At 41.2% G+C, this 18332-nt stretch overlaps 1 protein-coding gene across 6 annotated transcripts in view; it reads right to left on the reverse strand.

Annotated features, from left to right (window-relative positions):
- nbeaa (neurobeachin a) overlaps positions 1 to 18332 on the reverse strand; it is a 637170-nt gene that overhangs the window by 268101 nt on the left and 350737 nt on the right. For all 6 annotated transcript variants that reach the window (XM_067985944.1, XM_067985943.1, XM_067985942.1 and 3 more), the window contains one exon: positions 10418 to 10584. In XM_067985944.1, the coding sequence (XP_067842045.1) occupies positions 10418 to 10584 (167 nt within the window). The remainder of the gene's footprint in view (positions 1 to 10417; positions 10585 to 18332) is intronic.

The following is an 18332-nucleotide window of genomic DNA, read 5'->3' on the forward strand; positions in this document are numbered from 1 at the left end:
CATTCCCATTTGGCACTCTCTTTCTCTTAATATATTTATTAAAAAAATGTCAGTTAGCTTTAATATACCTTGCAAGTTTTTTTCATATTCTCTTTATGCACCTCTTATTACTTTCTCAGTCTGCTGGATTTCCACTTTCTCTTACATTTGTGTAAGCCTTTTCTTTTAGCTTGATACTGTCTCTTACCTCATTTGTTGACCATGGTTGCTTAACTACATAAGTGGAGTCTTTGTCTTTTATGGGTATGTACTGGTTTTATATTGCACCAAGTGCTTCTTTAAATATTTCCCACTGTTTGTCTGTAGGTTACAGTTCAGCCCAATTTACTGCAGTTAATTCATTTCTCATCCCTTTGAAGTTTTCCTTAAATTTAAAACCTTGGTTTGTGACTTTCCCTTCTCTCTCAAACCTAATACCAAATTCAATCGTACTATGGTCACTATTGGCAAGATGCTTCCTTACCATCAGACTGTTATCTAATTCTGGTTCGTTATTCATTACTAAATCCAGTATAGCCTGTTCCTTTGTCGGTTCTAAAACATATTGTTCTAGAGAACTATCCTGAATACATTCTAGAAATTTATTGCCTTTACTACTTGAGCTATTCTGTTTCTCCCAGTCTATATGAAAGTTAAAATCTCCGATTATAACCACATTAAGTGTTTTTGGACATCCTGAGTTCGTGAAAAGCGCTATATAAAAGCAAGTCTTTCTTTCTTTCATTATTTTGGTACATGCTTCCCTGATCTCCGTATTTATACATTCCCTATACTACATCACTACATTCTGGAGGTTTGCAGAAAACTCCTACCAGAGTCTTGCATCCTTTGCAGTTCTTTAACTCTACAAGTAGTGTTTCCACTGCCTGATCTCCCTGACTGAAATCCCTTCTTTCTACTCCGGTAATTGTGACTTCTATCAATATTGTTACTCTCCCTCCTTTCCCGATTTTCCTGTCCTTTCTAAAGAACTTATAACCTGGAAAATTGCTCCCAATCATGCTCAGGTTGTAGCCAAGTCTCTGTATTGGCTACTACATTAAACCCTTTAAGCCAATCAAGTTTTAATTCTTATGTCACATGCATTTGTGTCCCGAAGTATATCAGGTAGCTCATGATTGACTTAATTGTTTTGATGAAATTGATCATTACCAGCGCTGTTCTTGTTGACTAAATGAAAAGGAAAATGGTTATTGACTAAAATGACAGTATAACTAGATTTCAAATGAAAATAAAACTAAAATTTGAGATTGAAGAGATGAGACTAAATCCAAATTAAAATGAAAATGACTTTCAGGACTGGATCAACAGTGATCAGTAGTAAACAACTTTTGGAACAGTTGGAAACTGAAACAGACAAATACACTCTTGTCATTCATGCATCAATTCATTATTTCTTAATATTTGTTGTGATCTTGTCATTTGTGCAAAAAGTGCAACAATTAAAATACTTTTGAAACATGAATTTTGTAAAAGCCCCAAGACGATTAGAATGAAAATACAGAAATAAAAACTATCCTTTGATTATAATTTTTTCCGATACTAAAACTAAAATATTAATAAAATTTGGGAACAAAAGTCCAGAATGAAACTAAAACTAAATTTCTTCTGAAACATAAATATAAAATAAGACTGAAACAGAAGTTCCAGAGATAGGACTAAAACTAAAATTATGTGTATGTCTAAAACAAAACTGATTGTCACCATATTTTCAACAGAGTAGTAGTAGTCTTTCTCCCATGGTAGTCAAGATCGGTTTGAATTTTTCAATTCAAGCGGGGTTAGAGGGTGGAGATACTTGAACCAAGGTGGAGAAAGGGAAGGCAGAGAAAGAGGAGGCAAATAGGAGGTGGATCAGGAGAGGGAAATGGGAAAAGGAAGTTGCAGTAGAGAATAGAGAAGGGAAGGGGATCGTGGAATTGAGTGGCGAAGGGCAGGTGAGTGGCGAAGGGGATAAGGAGAGGACAGGAGGGGAGGGGAGGGGAGGGAGAAAATAGTGAGAGGAAGAGACAGGGGTGGGGAGAGGGGTGCAAGGTCAGAAAATCATATTGGGATTGTGGGGGGGTGGTGGGTTGCTGCAGGAATATCATCTCAGCTAGTGGGGGGGGATGGGCTTTTCCAAAACAGCTATTGGGGCCACAGAGTATAAACTCAATGGAAACAGATGCAGTTGCAGGACTTAGTGCACTATTGCCGGGGGAACTCTATATTGAATAGTTCCTTTGTGCGTGTGAGGGACTACAAGGTGCTTATGGAGCGAGCTTCAAGAACCGTATGAGGGGTGCAGGGGTTCCAGCAACTGGAAGATTTATCCAGCTGGGAGGGGGAGGGAGAATGAGAATATTGAGGGCAGGGAACTCAGATCAGCAGGGGTAAGGGGTTGAAACATGGGAAAGCCAGTCAATGGAGGAGGAGAATTAATGGTCAGTGGGGAGGAACCCCTGCAAAAGTGGAAATGAAACAGGAGTGGGGTATGTGTGAGGGGGAATTGCAGTGGGAGAGGGAAAACTTGCTCAGTAGGAGGACAGTAAGGGAGGCAGAAACTTGCTCAGATGGGGGAAGCTTTTTGTTTTGCTTCTCATTTTCTGTTGCTGTCCGTTTCACTCAAATACTGTTCCTTCGGAGTTTCAGGGCATACTTCGCATTGCTGCCTTGCAGTCATCATCCATCATGAATTTTTTCCTTCAATTCATGGGAAGGTGTGGAGATGGTGGTAGAGGGTAGAAAAAGGACAGGAAACTTGCTCAGCAGGAGTGAGAGTTGTGAAGGGGACTTGAAACTTGCTGAGGACTGGAGAACAACCACTTACTGACTGAACTGAACAGCTTTCAGGATGTTGTTAGTTGAGTTCATTTGCACTGTTTCTCCTCCAGGTATTTTGGTGCTATCAGGTATTCCATCAACATCAGGGGTTTCTTTTTATAGGAAACATTTCAGTCAATGCTTTTTAGTGTTTTTTGGCAGGGTTCCGTTCGCTTCAAACTTGTATTTGGTCCACCAAGAGAAATTATTACCTCTACATGCAACTGGCCTCATAGGATTTGCTCACATACTTTCCATTCCGTTTTTTTGTTTTGCATTGTTCTTCATGAGCAGGCATGAGAATTATGATAGCTACAGCTGATTTACGGTACTACTACCTACTAATGTTTCCTCTGCTGCCGGAGTCGTTGCTTATTTTGAAGGATGAATACTTGAGAATTAATCAGGATACTGTATGGGTGCTAGATATTAGATGGCGCCCCATTGTTTTCAATTTGTTATGTTGGCAACACCGGTGCAGTACCGTTGGAATCTTAAAACCAATGACGATTTTTAATATATTAGATATGGCTTTGTAATTGTACAACATTTATCGCATTGCATTATTTCCAACATTTTTAAACAAAAGGCTCAGGAAACATGAAATTATTCATATCACTATAACTCCTCAATTCAGCATAAATATATATATACTTTTTTATTCGTTCATAGGATGTGGGCGTTGCTGGCGAGGCCGGCATTTATTGCCCATCCCTAATTTTTTTTTTTTTAATTCGTTCACGGGATGTGGGCGTCGCTGGCAAGGCCGGCATTTATTGCCCATCCCTAGTTGCCCTCGAGAAGGTGGTGGTGAGCCGCCTTCTTGAACCGCTGCAGTCCGTGTGGTGATGGTTCTCCCACAGTGCTGTTAGGAAGGGAGTTCCAGGATTTTGACCCAGCGACAATGAAGGAACGGCGATATATTTCCAAGTCGGGATGGTGTGTGACTTGGAGGGGAACGTGCAGGTGGTGTTGTTCCCATGCGCCTGCTGCCCTTGTCCTTCTAGGTGGTAGAGGTCGCGGGTTTGGGAGGTGCTGTCGAAGAAGCCTTGGCGAGTTGCTGCAGTGCATCCTGTGGATGGTACACACTGCAGCCACTGTGTGCAGGTGGTGAAGGGAGTGAAAGTTTAGGGTGGTGGATGGGGTGCCAATCAAGCGGGCTGCTTTGTCCTGGATGGTGTCGAGTTTCTTGAGTGTTGTTGGAGCTGCATTCATCCAGGCAAGTGGAGAGTATTCCATCACACTCCTGACTTGTGCCTTGTAGATGGTGGAAAGGCTTTGGGGAGTCAGGAGGTGAGTCACTCGTCGCAGAATACCCAGCCTCTGACCTGCTCATGTAGCCACAGTATTTATATGGCTGGTCCAGTTAAATTTCTGGTCAATGGTGACCCCCAGGATGTTGATGGTGGGGGATTCGGTGATAGTAATGCCGTTGAATGTCAAGGGGAGGTGGTTAGACTCTCTCTTGTTGGAGATGGTCATTGCCTGGCACTTTTCTGGCGCGAATGTTACTTGCCACTTATGAGCCCAAGCCTGGATGTTGTCCAGGTCTTGCTGCATGCAGGCTCGGACTGCTTCATTATCTGAGGGGTTGCAAATGGAACTGAACACTGTGCAATCATCAGCGAACATCCCCATTTCTGACCTTATGATGGAGAGAAGGTCATAAGATCATAAGAAATAGGAGCAGGAGTAGGCCAATCGGCCCCTCGAGCCTGCTCCGCCATTCAATAAGATCATGGCTGATCTGATCCTAACCCCAAATCTAAATTCATGTCCAATTTCCTGCCCGCTCCCCGTAACCCCTAATTCCCTTTACTTCTAGGAAACTGTCTATTTCTGTTTTAAATTTATTTAATGATGTAGCTTCCACAGCTTCCTGGGGCAGCAAATTCCACAGACCTACTACCCTCTGAGTGAAGAAGTTTCTCCTCATTGATGAAGCAGCTGAAGACGGTTAGGCATAGGACACTGCCCTGAGGAACTCCTGCAGCAATGCTCTGGGGCTGAGATGATTGGCCTCCAACAACCACTACCATCTTCCTTTGTGCTAGGTATAACTCCAGCCACTGGAGGGTTTTCCCCGATTCCCATTGACTTCAATTTTACTAGGGCTCCGTGGTGCCACACTCGGTCAAATGCTGCCTTGATGTCAAGGGCAGTCACTCTCACCTCACCTCTGGAATTCAGCTCTTTTGTCCATGTTTGGACCAAGGCTGTAATGTGGCAGGACTGCAGAGCTTTGATCTGATCCGTTGGTTGTGGAATCGCTTAGCTCTGTCTATAGCATGTCGTCCTGAGTTGCAGCTTCACCAGGTTGGCACCTCATTTTTCGGTACACCCGGTGCTGCTCCTGGCTTGCTCTTCTACACTCCTCATTGAACTAGTGTTGATCCCCTGGCTTGTTAGTAATGGTAGAGTGAGGAATATGCCGGGCCATGAGGTTACAGATTGTGCTGGAATACAATGCTGCTGCCGCTGATGGCCCACAGCGCCTCATGGATGCCCAATTTTGAGCTGCTACATCTGTTCTGAATCTATCCCATTTAGCATGGTGATAGTGCCACACAACACGTTGGATGGTCTCCTCTGTGCGAAGACAGGACTTCGTCTCCACGAGGACTGTGCGGTGGTCAGTCCTACCAATACTGTCATGGACAGATGCATTTACGACAGGTAGATTGGTGAGGACAAGGTCAAGTAAGTTTTTCCCTCGTGTTGGTTCCCCAGTCTGGCAGTCACGTCCTTCAGGACTCGGCCAGCTCGGTCGGTAGTGGTGCTACCGAGCCACTCTTGGTGATGAACATTGAAGTCCCCCACCCTGAGCACATTCTGTGCCCTTGCTACCCTCAGTGCTTCCTCCAACTGGTTTTCAACATGGAGGGGGACTGATTCATCAGCTGAGGGAGGGCGATTGGTGGTAATCAGCAGGAGGTTTCCTTGCCCATTGTGACCTGATGCCATGAGATTTCATGGGGTCCAGAGTCAATGTTGAGGACTCCCAGGGCCACTCCCTCCTGACTGTATATCACTGTACCGCCACCTCTGGTCGGTCTGTCTTGCCGGTGGGACAGGACATACCCAGGGATGGTGATGGAAGAGTCTGGGACATTGGGTGAAAGGTATGATTCTGTGAGTATGGTTATGTCAGGTTGTTGCTTGACTAGTCTGTGGGACAGCTCTCCTAATTTTGGCACAAGTCCCTAGATGTTAGTGAGGAGGACTTTGCAGGGTCGACTGGGCTTGGTTTGCCTTTGTTTGGCATCCATATTTCTTTGATTACACCTCCATGAAGCACTTTGTGATGTTTCTCTATATTAAAGACGGTGTGTATATAACCCACAGCAATGTGGTTGATTCTTAATTGCCCTCTGAAATGGCCTAGCAAGCCACTAGTTGTAAAATGTCGTGCCTGGTGCCTAGTGGTCCGATGCCGGGTGGTCCGTCTGGTTTTATTCTTATTATAAGTTTTTTTAGCGAGATTTTACAACTGAGTGGCTTGCTAGGCCATTTCAGAAGGCAATTAAGAATCAACCACATTGCAGTGCGTCTGGATATATTATATATATATATATATATATATATATACACACACATACACACCGTCTCTAATATAGAGAAACATCACAACGTGCTTCATGGAGGTGTAATCAAAGAAAAATGGATGCCAAACAAAAGGAGGAGATATTAGAAAGGGTGACCACAAGCTTGGTCAAAAGAGGTGGGTTTTAAGGGGGACCTAAAGGAGAAGAGGGAGCTGGAGAGTCATAGGGGTTTAGAAAGGGAACATTGAACCTCGGTGGCTGAATATACTGCTGCCAATTGTGGGGTTAAGGGGGAGGGAATGCACAGGAGTTCAGAGTCAGAGGAATGAAGAGTTTGGGGTTGGGAGATGTTGTAGATCGGGAGGAGTTTACGGAGATAAGGAGGGGCAAGGCCATGTTGGGATTTAAATGCATGGATGAGAATTTTAAATTTAAGGCATTGGGGGACCAGGAGCCAATGTAGGTCAGCAAAGATGATAGGTAAGTCGGACTTGCTTTGGATGAGATGAAGTTTAGGGTGAAGAGGAGGGTGGCAAATGGTAGGCTGGCCAGGAGACCATTGGAATAGGTGAGTCTGGAGGTGACAAAAACATGGATGAGGGTTTCAGCAGCAAATGGGCTGAGGTAGGGGTGGGGTTGAGTGGTGTTTTGAAGTTACTTCCACTAATAATGGAAAGCAAGGGTTTTGTAAAGATGAACTTGTTGAGAAAGATACACAAGACATCTCAAGATGCCAGAACAATATTATTGTTAGATATATTTTTCAGAACTATCATACATAAACTGCCACTGTTGAGACCATTAAAATAAAGGGTACTGTTCAAGTAGGATAAACATGGTGGTACCTTGGATGTTTGGTTAAATCCAATATATCCATTAAATTTAGAAAGAGCAGGGGAAGGCTAGCATTCTATAAATAGTGCGAAAAGCACTTATGTTGTGAGAGGATATATGCTTAAAATGCTATAAAAAATATCCCTAAGTGTTTCACAGATAGATATAAGGAAAATGGACACCAAGCCAAGAAAAGAAAGGTTAGGAGGGGTGACTGAAATCTTGGTCAAAGAGATGGGTATTGAGCAGGTTCTTAGAGCAGAAGAGATGTGTGGGGACTTTTAGGGAGGTACTTTCAGGGAGTAGTACTCAGACGACTGAAAACTCTACCTTTATTGGTGGGGTGAAGGAAGAGAGGGATGCACAAAAGGTCCAAATCATAGGAACAGAGTATTCAGAGATGGGGGAGGGTTATATAAGACTGTAGGAGATTGCAGGTAAGCAAGGATGTGGAGGGATTTTATGACTAGGATGTGGATTTTAAAATTAATGCAGTGGAGGACAAGAAGCCAATGTAGGTGAGCAAGGACAGGTGTGATGGATGAGTGGGACTTATTGTGGGACAGGATATGTGCAGCAGAGCTTTGAACAAGTTGGAGATTATGAAGGCCTGGGATGAAAGCATTGGAGTAGTCGAATTTGGAGGTGATGAAGAAATGCATAAAATTTTAGCAATTAAGGGATTCAGGGTAGGAGCAGAGGAGGGTAATGTTGCACAAGTGGAAGGAAGCAGTCATTGTAATGGAGAGGATATTAGATTTGAAACTCAGCTCAGGGTCGAACACGACTCTGAGGCTGCAAATGCTCTATTTGCTCTGAGACAGTGGTTGGGAAGGAGGATGCAATCAGTAGTAATGGAGAGATGTTTGTGGCAGGGCTCTGGTCTTTACAATGTTGAGCTGGAGGAAGTTATTCATCCAAGATTAATGTCAGACAAGCAGTTTGACAGCACAAAGGCAGTTGAGAAGTTGAGAGAGGTGGTGAAAAGCTGAATGTCATCCCTTTGCAGGGCCCAATTCTATTTTTTCTTATGCCATTGGTTGCAACATGAACCACAGCTTCTGACTGTACCAACTCCATGATATCCTGGCACCTGAGAGGCAATATACCATTTGGGACTCTTGCTGGAGACTGCAAAAGTTCCTATCTATTTCCTTGACTGAAGAATCCTTTATTACTACTTTGTTTCTGAAAATCAGTTCTCCCTCTTTGGCAGCCACTTGCTCCACAGTACAATTGTTTTGTTTGTGGTTATCCATCTCCAACTTGTCATTGTCACAGAGATTCAGTACTGAATACTTGTTGTCAATTCAGCACTCTCAGGAGATTCCTGCACTACCTCCCGTTTACTCTTCCAAACCCAATGGATGGTCACCCATTTCCCATCCTCAGTATTGTGTGTTCCAAGAGCCCTTCAGCTTCCTGAATGTGACAGGCGGGGCAGTCTTCAACTGTTGGCCGTCTGTTTCTCACCATAAAAATGGGCGTCCAGCGGTTGAAAATCAAGGGCGGGCACCTCGGCCACCCCTTGGTTGCAGTTTCCAGGCAGGTCTGTAAAAGCATACACAGCATGCCCGCCTGAAACAGGAAACAGGCTGCTTCCATATGCAAATCTATGCTAATTGTAGGGCCCCATTTGAAATTTTCAGATACAAATAGATGGAGCATGTGCTGTGCATGCTCTGCTCATTTGTACCAGGCAGGGAATGGCCTAACCAGTGGTGCTTAAAGGGGCCAATGGAGGCCACTCCACAAGAATGTTCTTTCTGGCCCCACAAAAGTGCTGTGGCCTGCTGCTTGCCACTCTGTGTGCCTCCCCCCGACGCAACTCTCCATTTTACTAATCATGACTGGCCAGGCTAGCCCTCATCCCCTTTAACCATCACTGAGTTACCATGCCCTAGTATATAGACAAATTGTTATCCATACTTTCAAATCCCTTGAGATCCTTAGCACCACGGTAGTGATCTCCTCCAGTCTCATGTCCCCACATTTACCCTCTAATCCTCTAACAATGGGCTAATTCTTGTCCCTTGCTCCCTCTGCTCTGCCACTGGTGGCTGCTAATTCAGCCAATATGCACCTGTCTTCTGGAACTCCCTCCCTAAGTTCCTTCCACTTTGGTACCTCCCCCAATGTTTTCACAAATCTCCTTGAAACCCTTCTATTTGATTGTGGCTTTAGACATCCCCGTCCCAACCCTCTCTGTTTTACTTTCCCTGCTGTCCACTGTATTTTTTCTTGCGTAAAGTAAAGTATTTTGTGATGAATACTTGCGAGTGAGGAACACTATAGAAATGCAAGCTGTTCTCTTCAAAAGGCCTAGCTGCAACATGACTTAGGCAATAGAAGCTATGCTGCAGTACATGTAATACTAGATGAGATTCTTTTTTCATATATATTTGGGATCCATAAATTTAATTGGGTTAGAAATATAAACTACTTATCACTTTTCACCTAATTGAGGCACTTTATTTATTATAAAATGTGGCATTTCTTTATTCATACAGAAATATTTTAACATTATTCATCACCTCTCTTTAATTCCTTCCACTGTATGCACCATTTCAAGAGGGGCAAGTAGGTGAATTGCTACTAGCCTTCTGTTAATGTCACACTATAACCAGCCACTAGAAAATTTACAGACATAGAGTGAGTTAATTCAGTCTTTAATTTCCCCCATGTGGAGAAGCAGTCTGCCTCTACTTGACATCACTCACAGCCTGGTCAAGATTAGGAACTCAGCAGGTTAGCAAATCACAAGGATTCTATTCACATTCTAGTACTCTGGTACAGTATACCAATGTGCCATACCACCACACTGCCCTAAAGCTTAAAGAATCTATGTGTTCTTGACAACTTGGGAAAATCTGTGATCTAATAGCTGAACAGTGAGCATTTATTGGAACAAATTTGCTATGGACTAAGTTGGCTAATAAAGCCCAGTGTTATTAGGCTTCAACTGCTTTTGACAGGACACCAAATCTGCCTTATTTGGCTATTAAGCAAAGGAATACAATTTTTTAAATGCTCAATACAAGAGTCTAGTGCCAAACTGACCCCTAAGCACACTGAAACCAAGATCTGTGAGACCACGTCATTAGGCACTCTCATAACACTTCAGTTTTGCAGCAGGTCCAGTATAACCCCAGCTGCACTACATTTACACAATTCTAATATAATACAGCATAGTGATTTAAAAACTTAAGAGCTTTCCACAAGTAATGAAAACCTACCTCTGAGAGATGGTACCCCATGCACCATGCTTGTTTGTAAGGATGTTGAGAATCTTCTGTTTTAGCTGATTGGCTGTAACATGATCTCGATGCTTCGCAGCACTAATGAGATGGTCACACATCTTCTCTTCTTCTCTTCTATCCGCTGTATATTGAGCACATTGGGACTGTTGATGAAAATTAAAGGGTGGGCTCAGTAAAAGCAAAAATACATTGGTCTGAATGGTAGCAGTAGCTTAAAACTGCTACTAAGGAAGGAATGTAGCAAAATAATTAAATGTGTGAAACCACAGAGAATGTAACCCAAATCAAACATGAGCAGAATCAGATCAATGTACTGAAGTCTCAGTTGTTATCAATACAAGATCCAAAACATGGTAACCTGGCAGTCCAAATAGGTAATGCAGTGCAATCATGTTGCTTTTTGCAGTAGGAAATGAGAGAAACCCTTACAGCAAATATTCACTCAAAGAACAAAATGCAGATAAGATGCAATTTTTCTTAGCAGAGAAATTGAGGATTAATTAATTGGCAAAAAATAGATGAATAATAAGCTCAGTATTTCCAAAACTACCTGGAGAGTGAGAGATAAAGGAAGTATCATTAGTCTTTTAAACTGTAAGATATTTATCCACTACAGCCACAACAATGATATTAAAACCCAGTCTGATATAGTAACAACCAATTACGGCATCTGAATACTCTGAACAGTTCTTACGCCCTTACTGCTTGTCCCAACTAATTCTATTTTTTTTTCTGTTGGGGCGGTGGGGGGTAGGATTTTGCACTCATCAAATTGAGGAAGGCTGGTGCTGAAGGAGGAGACCTTTTTCATTTATTTTTACGCTGTGTCAGTATGAGCATTTTCTGAAGTGAAGTTTTCCACAAGTTTGATTCATGGTGAAGCCCTCTTACTTCCATCTTAACAATGTAGCTTAACGCTCAAACTTAGAAGAGCACTCCCTACCGCACCAGTGAAAATTTTACTACTTTCAATGCATTCCACTGACCTTGCAGATTGAGACTGATTTAATGCCAAATAATGTAGAAAAATGTAGTTTTTCCACATTATGGCTATCAGTCCACATTAGGTTAAACCTGTATTGGAGAGTTGAAGGGACAACAACCAAATTTGGAATAAGATATAATGATTATACTGCCCACAAATATTTAATACTGATATTCTGAAGGTTAGAAGAGCCAATGAAAGATGTTTTTTCTCCCAGAATCCTGCATGCCCATTATACAGCACAGTGCAGGACTTCCATAAGTTAATTAAATTTTAATCAATTTAACATACAATTTCCATTAGATAATTCTGCAAAAATAAATGTATGCCTGCTTTACGTTGCAGATTTAAACAACATTACTATAATAAACCATCACTAATTTGAAGGACTCTACAGCTATAATTATAATGAACAAAGTTAAAATGCAACTTATTGTTTTCAGAGTATATATAAGAAATTAATGTAATCATTTGCTCAAACATTATTTAATTAGATATAGCTTGGCAAACAAAGACCAGTGCAACAGGTCCTTTGATTATCTCAAAACTACATCTTGGATGATTATATTTTTATAGCCCCTTTTATATCAATGTTTACAGTAAGTTAATAATTTAGATACTTTTTAAATTTTCTTTTATTGGTTGGTTAATGTGGAGAAGAGAGATAAGAAATGTAAATGAAAACAAAGGGAGTATATGTGTGGATGCAAAAAATATCCTGACCCTGATGTAAAAGATTTTTTTCTGTTCTTTTACATTTCCATGGCTAATCAGTGGAAGTAGGTCCATGTTGCAATCTGTTTCAGAATATCGAATCTCTCTGTGGATTATACATCAAACTTTCCTTAAAAGGACAGGTAAAGAGTTATTTACCACAAATATGGTTCTCTTAAATGCACTAGATTATTAACTGTATGATGCGTATGGTTTGACATGTTCCCAGATTGAGGTAGAGTAGTATATAGTACTGTTCCAGCAACCCAGAGGTCAGGAGTTCAAATCCCACATTGGCAAGTTGTGAAACTGAATGCATTAATTTTTGGGCTGGCATAATAGAAGAAAAAATAATCATGAATGCTGCCAATTGTTATTAAAACCCACTGGCTCAGGGAAGGGAACCGGCCACCCTTATCTGGCTTAACCTACACGTTACTCTAGTCCCATCGCATTTGTTTGACTTTGATTGCTCACGGGTCCACTAAGGATAGGTAACAAATGCTGCCTTGCAAATGTTGCCCACATCCCAAAAACAAAAATAAAAAATAAATTGTACATTAGGAAATTACAAAAAGAAAATTTTTTTTTGAAGAAGTCTTTGAAATAATTGGATGAATAACATTTCTGATTATATGCATATATCTCACATGCTGTTTCTAATTGCTAATATACCTATAAATTGTTGCAAAATAATTCTGGTCACAACAGTAGTTATGAAAAATTAAAAAGATCAAGCTGCAAGAGGAAAGACAGGCATTTCTCTTTTAAAAAATGAAAGTACAGTTCAAAAGGGAAGTGAATATATACTTAAAAAGGAAAAGTTTGCAGGGCCAAGGGGAAAGAGAGCAGGGGAGCAGGACTAATTGGATAGTTTCCAAGAGCCGGAACAGGTACGATGGGTTGAATAGCCTCCTTCTGTGCTGTATGAGTCTATGATATGTTAGAATGTTCCACACCAACAATTATGAAAATGTTGCAATACAACATTGGTGGTACAGCACATTAGTGGAATGATGCGATAGCCTGATTTTCTGCTTCTACGCTTGCCAGCACACAATTTTTCCCCGATTAAAGAGCAAAGGCGGAAAATCATGGGCGCAGAAATGGAAAACCCAGCAGGATATATCAGGACAAGGAATGAATCCCCGCCATCTCCCCCCCTCCCACCCCACCCACTATAAATTTCAGTCTGAATTGGAAGATGGGATAATACAGGAGAGAATCAACCTATGTCACTCAACCATGCCTGCTAATGAATAGTTCAGAAGTGAGTTGCACAGCCTTACTGTCTCAGTCAGGGAATGGTGCATAATGTAACGAGATCTACTGAACTAAAATATGTAAATTTACAATATGGTGGTGGATAATAACAACATATAATAAACCATTTAACTTGAATTAGATCTCAGTTTTTGGTCAGGTGACCAGCTGGCAAACTAGGTACCTATACTGATTTTTTTTCCCCCAGGAAAAAGAGACAGACAGACAGAGAGAGAGAGAGAAATAGGAGGGAGAAAGAAACAAGATAAGAAAAATTGAGCCAATCGCACAAAACAGTACTTCCTGCTGGTCAGTCATGTTGTGGCATTGACAGCTTATGTGGAGATGTTAATGGCTAAGGGCATCCATCCTTTATCCTAATCCAGGATGGGGAAAGAAGTTAAATTAGGAAACTGACATATTGTGGAAGCAGAAACAAAATATTTAACATCTTTTGGATACAATTGCTATTTTGAAGTTCACTCTTGCTTCCTATAATTCTCAGTGTCTGCAGGACATTTTCTTACTGAAACCGCATTAATAGATTTTTGAAATACGGGCATCATACTAATGGAAACATCTTAACTTACATTACATATGAAGTAAGACAGGTTTGAGGAAGCATTGTTTGGGAATAATGCTAATGTCCAGAATCTCATTTGCTAACAGACATTGAAAGATAATTGAATCTTTCCATTTTATATCAAGTTCTGTCAGTTCTTGTATCTCAACATTTTCTTCAAATAACAGATAACTCAATCTAATACTGTCATCTTGGGTTACAGTGCACCAAACTGATAAATATCATATCTGCTATTTATCTGTTTTATGCTATGAAGCTGCATCCTGGCACAGGTTGATCATGAATATATTTTATCTTACTTCTAAAATCTTTCATCTAACACCGAATAATAAAGTTGCAGTGAACATCTTCCATTTGACAAGTGTTTACTGTCAATCTCCTGACAAAATGAAGCAAAGGTTATGTTTATTTTTAGTGACAACTGCTATCTCTGAGTCTTGCACTTTATTGGTTAGGGCAAAGATCATAAGAGCTAGTGCATCAAGCTGTAGGTTTAAGGAAGCTGTTGTGGCCAGATAAGAACCTCATCAAAACTGAGATGCCAAATTCTCCTTTCATCCACAAGGTGCATGTTAGTCACCTTTGACAAACTAACAGTACAGTGATTTAGAGATGAGCAAAAGGTTCCAATTTGATGGGACCTCTGCAGCCCAGACCAATTGCATGCTGCAATATTTTGTGTACTCAGAAGTTGTTCTCATTTTTTACTAACATGTACAAAATAACTCAAAATAACTATTTCTGGATGCAGTTCACAAGCAAATACAGACAGCGCTTTTATTTTGATGTCTGAACAACAACTTTTGCTGTACAACAATTTTTTTTCTCCAAATATACATTAGAATGAAATCACCAAAAAAAGCAATGAAATTGTTTTAATTTTACGTTCTCATGTGTATCCAGGAAAAATATTTATCTCAGGTTAAGCACTATATTTTTGATATTGATTACAACATGTGCCTCTTTCAATCTGGATTTCTCCATAAGTCTCCTTGTTATCTTTCTTTGCTTTCAGTCTCTCAGCCTGACCAGTTCACTTCTAAGCATTATTTGCTTATATTCTATTTTTCTTTTGCTCCTTTGTTTATATTTTACTTTTTTTTCTATTTCTGCAATTATTATTTCTGATTCTTCCCTTCCATGTTTCTCTCTGATTTGATTTTTCTCCCTGCCATAGGCCGATTCTTCCTCACTTGCTGTACACTCTGGTCACAATATTTAATTATTTTGTATCCCCTGGCACCTTCCAGCTAGCCAGGGGATAAAAAATATTGTACTTTCTAAAAATAAAACTCACTGCTCTCTGTTTCTCTGAAACATGCTACCATCAGCATATATTTCCAAAATTGCCACTTAGTCAAATTTTACTATCATTGCAACATTTAATTGTGCAACATTTAATTTTTACCTGGCTGGTATCCCAATAGCTGTGTTCAAAACCTCACAGAAATGACATATTTCATGAATTGTTCTTATATCAATCTTTCTAGTGGGAAATTCTGTATAGATGAAAGCAGTGGGAAGATCATAAGCGATCTTAAAAGTGATTTTTCAAGTGAAAGCCTGCAGCTCTTTCTTGCAGTGAATTTAATTTAAAGGTACATCATCTTCTTTTTTCAAATTCTTGTCAATGTTCTTTGTTTCCCTTCTCCTTTCCTGAAGGCATTGACTGCCTGCTGGGAGATGCTACCATGGGCCCAGGTTGGCCTCTGGTACCTCAACAAGCTATTCTTCAAAAGCGAGCACAGACGATGATTGTCGACAGGGTACTGAATTGCAGGGTAGCAGCAGGAACATCTTAGCTGACGACATGTTCTTCCAACAAGGGTAATTATACAGTGATCAGGAGCAAGAACGTTGGGTGATTTTTCCCTCCCGAACCTAGAACCTCTGCAGCCAATTGTAGCACTGCAGCTAAGATTGGTTAACCCAGCACAGCATGGAAAAGAATCCATGACGTTGCTGGTCTGCATGGCTCAGTTTCTCACTACCTTAACTAGTTAAGCCACTGTGTCTTAATACGCGGAGCATTCACAATAAGGTTGATGAATTAACAGCACAGATAGATATTAACGGTTATGACATAGTTGCGATTCCGGAGACTTGGCTGCAGGATGACCAAGGATGGGAACTGAACATCCAGGGGTATTCAATATTTAGGAAGGACAGGGAAAAAGGGAAAGGAGGTGGGGTAGCGTTGTTAGTAAAGGAGGAAATCAATGCAATAGTGAGGAAGGATATTGGCTCGGAAAATCACGATGTGGAATCTGTATGGGTGGAGCTAAGAACAAGGGGCAGAAAAAGTTGGTGGGGGTTGTCTATAGGCCCCCAAAAAGTAGTGGAGATGTAGGGGAGGGCATTAAACAGGAAATTAGAGACTCATGCAAGAAGGGTACAACTATAATCATGGATGACTTTAATCTACATATAGATTGGTCAAACCAAATTAGCAATAATACTGTGGGGGAGGAATTCCTGGTGTGTGTACGTGATGGTTTTCTAGACCAATACGTTGAGGAGCCAACTAGAGAACAGGCGATTCTAGACTGGGTATCGTGCAATGAGAAAGGATTAATTAACAACCTTGTTGTGTTGGGTCCCTTAGGGAAGAGCGACCATAACATGATAGAATTCCTCATTCAGATGGAGAGTGAAGTAGTTGAATCCGAAACTAGGGTCCTGAATCTAAATAAAGGAAATTACGAAAGTATGAGGTGCGAGTTGGCTATGATAGATTGGGGAACTTTACTAAAAGGGATGATGGTGGATAGGCAATGGCCAATATTTAAAGAATGTGTGCAGGAATTACAACAATTATTCATTCCTGTCTGGCGCAAAAATAAAACAGGAAAGGTGGCTCAACCATGGCTTACAAAATAAATTAGGGATAGTATTAGGTCCAAAGAGGAGACATATAAAATTGCCAGAAAAAGCGGCAAGCATGAGGATTGGGTGCAGTTCAGAATTCAGCAAAGCAGGTCAAAGAGATTGATTAAGAGGGGAAAAATAGAGTATGAGAGTAAAATAGCAGGGAACATAAAAACTGACTGTAAATATAAATACCCCTGGATGTTCAGTTCCCATCCTTGGTCACCCCGCAGCCATGTCTCCGTAATCGCAACTATATCATAACCGTTAATATCTATCTGTGCTGTTATTTCATCAACCTTATTGTGAATGCTCTGTGCATTAAGACACAGTGGCGTAACTAGTTAAGGTAGTGAGAAACTGAGCCATGCAGACCAGCAACCTCATGGATTCTTTTCCATATATAATGTCAAGAGAAAAAGATTAGTGAAGACAAATGTAGGTCCCTTACAGTCAGAAATGGGGAAATTATAATGGGGAACAAAGAAATGGCAGAACAATTAAACACATACTTTGGTTCTGTCTTCACAAAGGAGGATACAAATAACCTACCAGAAATGTTAGGAAACCAAGGGTCTAGTGAGAGGGAGGAACTGAAGGAAACCAGTATTAGTAAGAAAATAGTGCTAGGGAAATTAATGGGGCTAAAGGCTGACAAATCCCCAGGGCCTGATCATCCCAGAGTACTACAGGAAGTGGCCCTGGAAATAGTGGATGCATTGGTGATCAACTTCCAAAATTCCATAGACTCTGGAACAGTTCCTACAGATTGGAGGGTGGCAAATGTAACCCCACTATTTAAAAAAGGGAGAGAAAAAACAGGGAATTACAGGCCAGTTAGCCTAACATCAGTAGTGGGGAAAATGCTAGAGTCCATTATAAAAGATGCGATAACAGAACACTTGGAGGGCAATAACAGGATTGGACAAAGTCAGCATGGGTTTATGAAAGGGAAATCATGCTTAACAAATCTACTGGAGTTTTTTGAGGATGTAACTGGTAGAATAGATAGGGGAGAACCAGTGGATGTGGTGTATTTGGATTTTCAGAAGGCGTTTGATAAGGTCCCACACAAGAGGTTAGTGTGCAAAATTAAAGGACATGGGATTGGGGGGGAATATACTGGCATGGATTGAGAATTGGTTGACAGACAAGAAACAGAGAGTAGGGATAAATGGGTCTTTTTCCGGGTGGCAGGCAGTGACCAGTGGGTTACCGCAGGGATCAGTGCTTGGGTCTCAGCTATTCACAATAGCTACAAGAGCAGGTCAGAGGCTGGGTATTCTGCGGCGAGTGACTCACCTCCCGACTCCCCAAAGCCTTTCCACCATCTACAAGTCACAAGTCAGGAGTGTGATGGAATACTCTCCACTTGCCTGGATGAATGCAGCTCCAACAACACTCAAGAAGCTCGACACCATCCAGGACAAAGCAGCCCACTTGATAGGAACCCCATCCACCACCCTAAACATTCACTC

The sequence above is a fragment of the Heptranchias perlo genome, chromosome 6, assembly GCF_035084215.1.
Source record: "Heptranchias perlo isolate sHepPer1 chromosome 6, sHepPer1.hap1, whole genome shotgun sequence".
NCBI lineage: Eukaryota > Metazoa > Chordata > Chondrichthyes > Hexanchiformes > Hexanchidae > Heptranchias > Heptranchias perlo.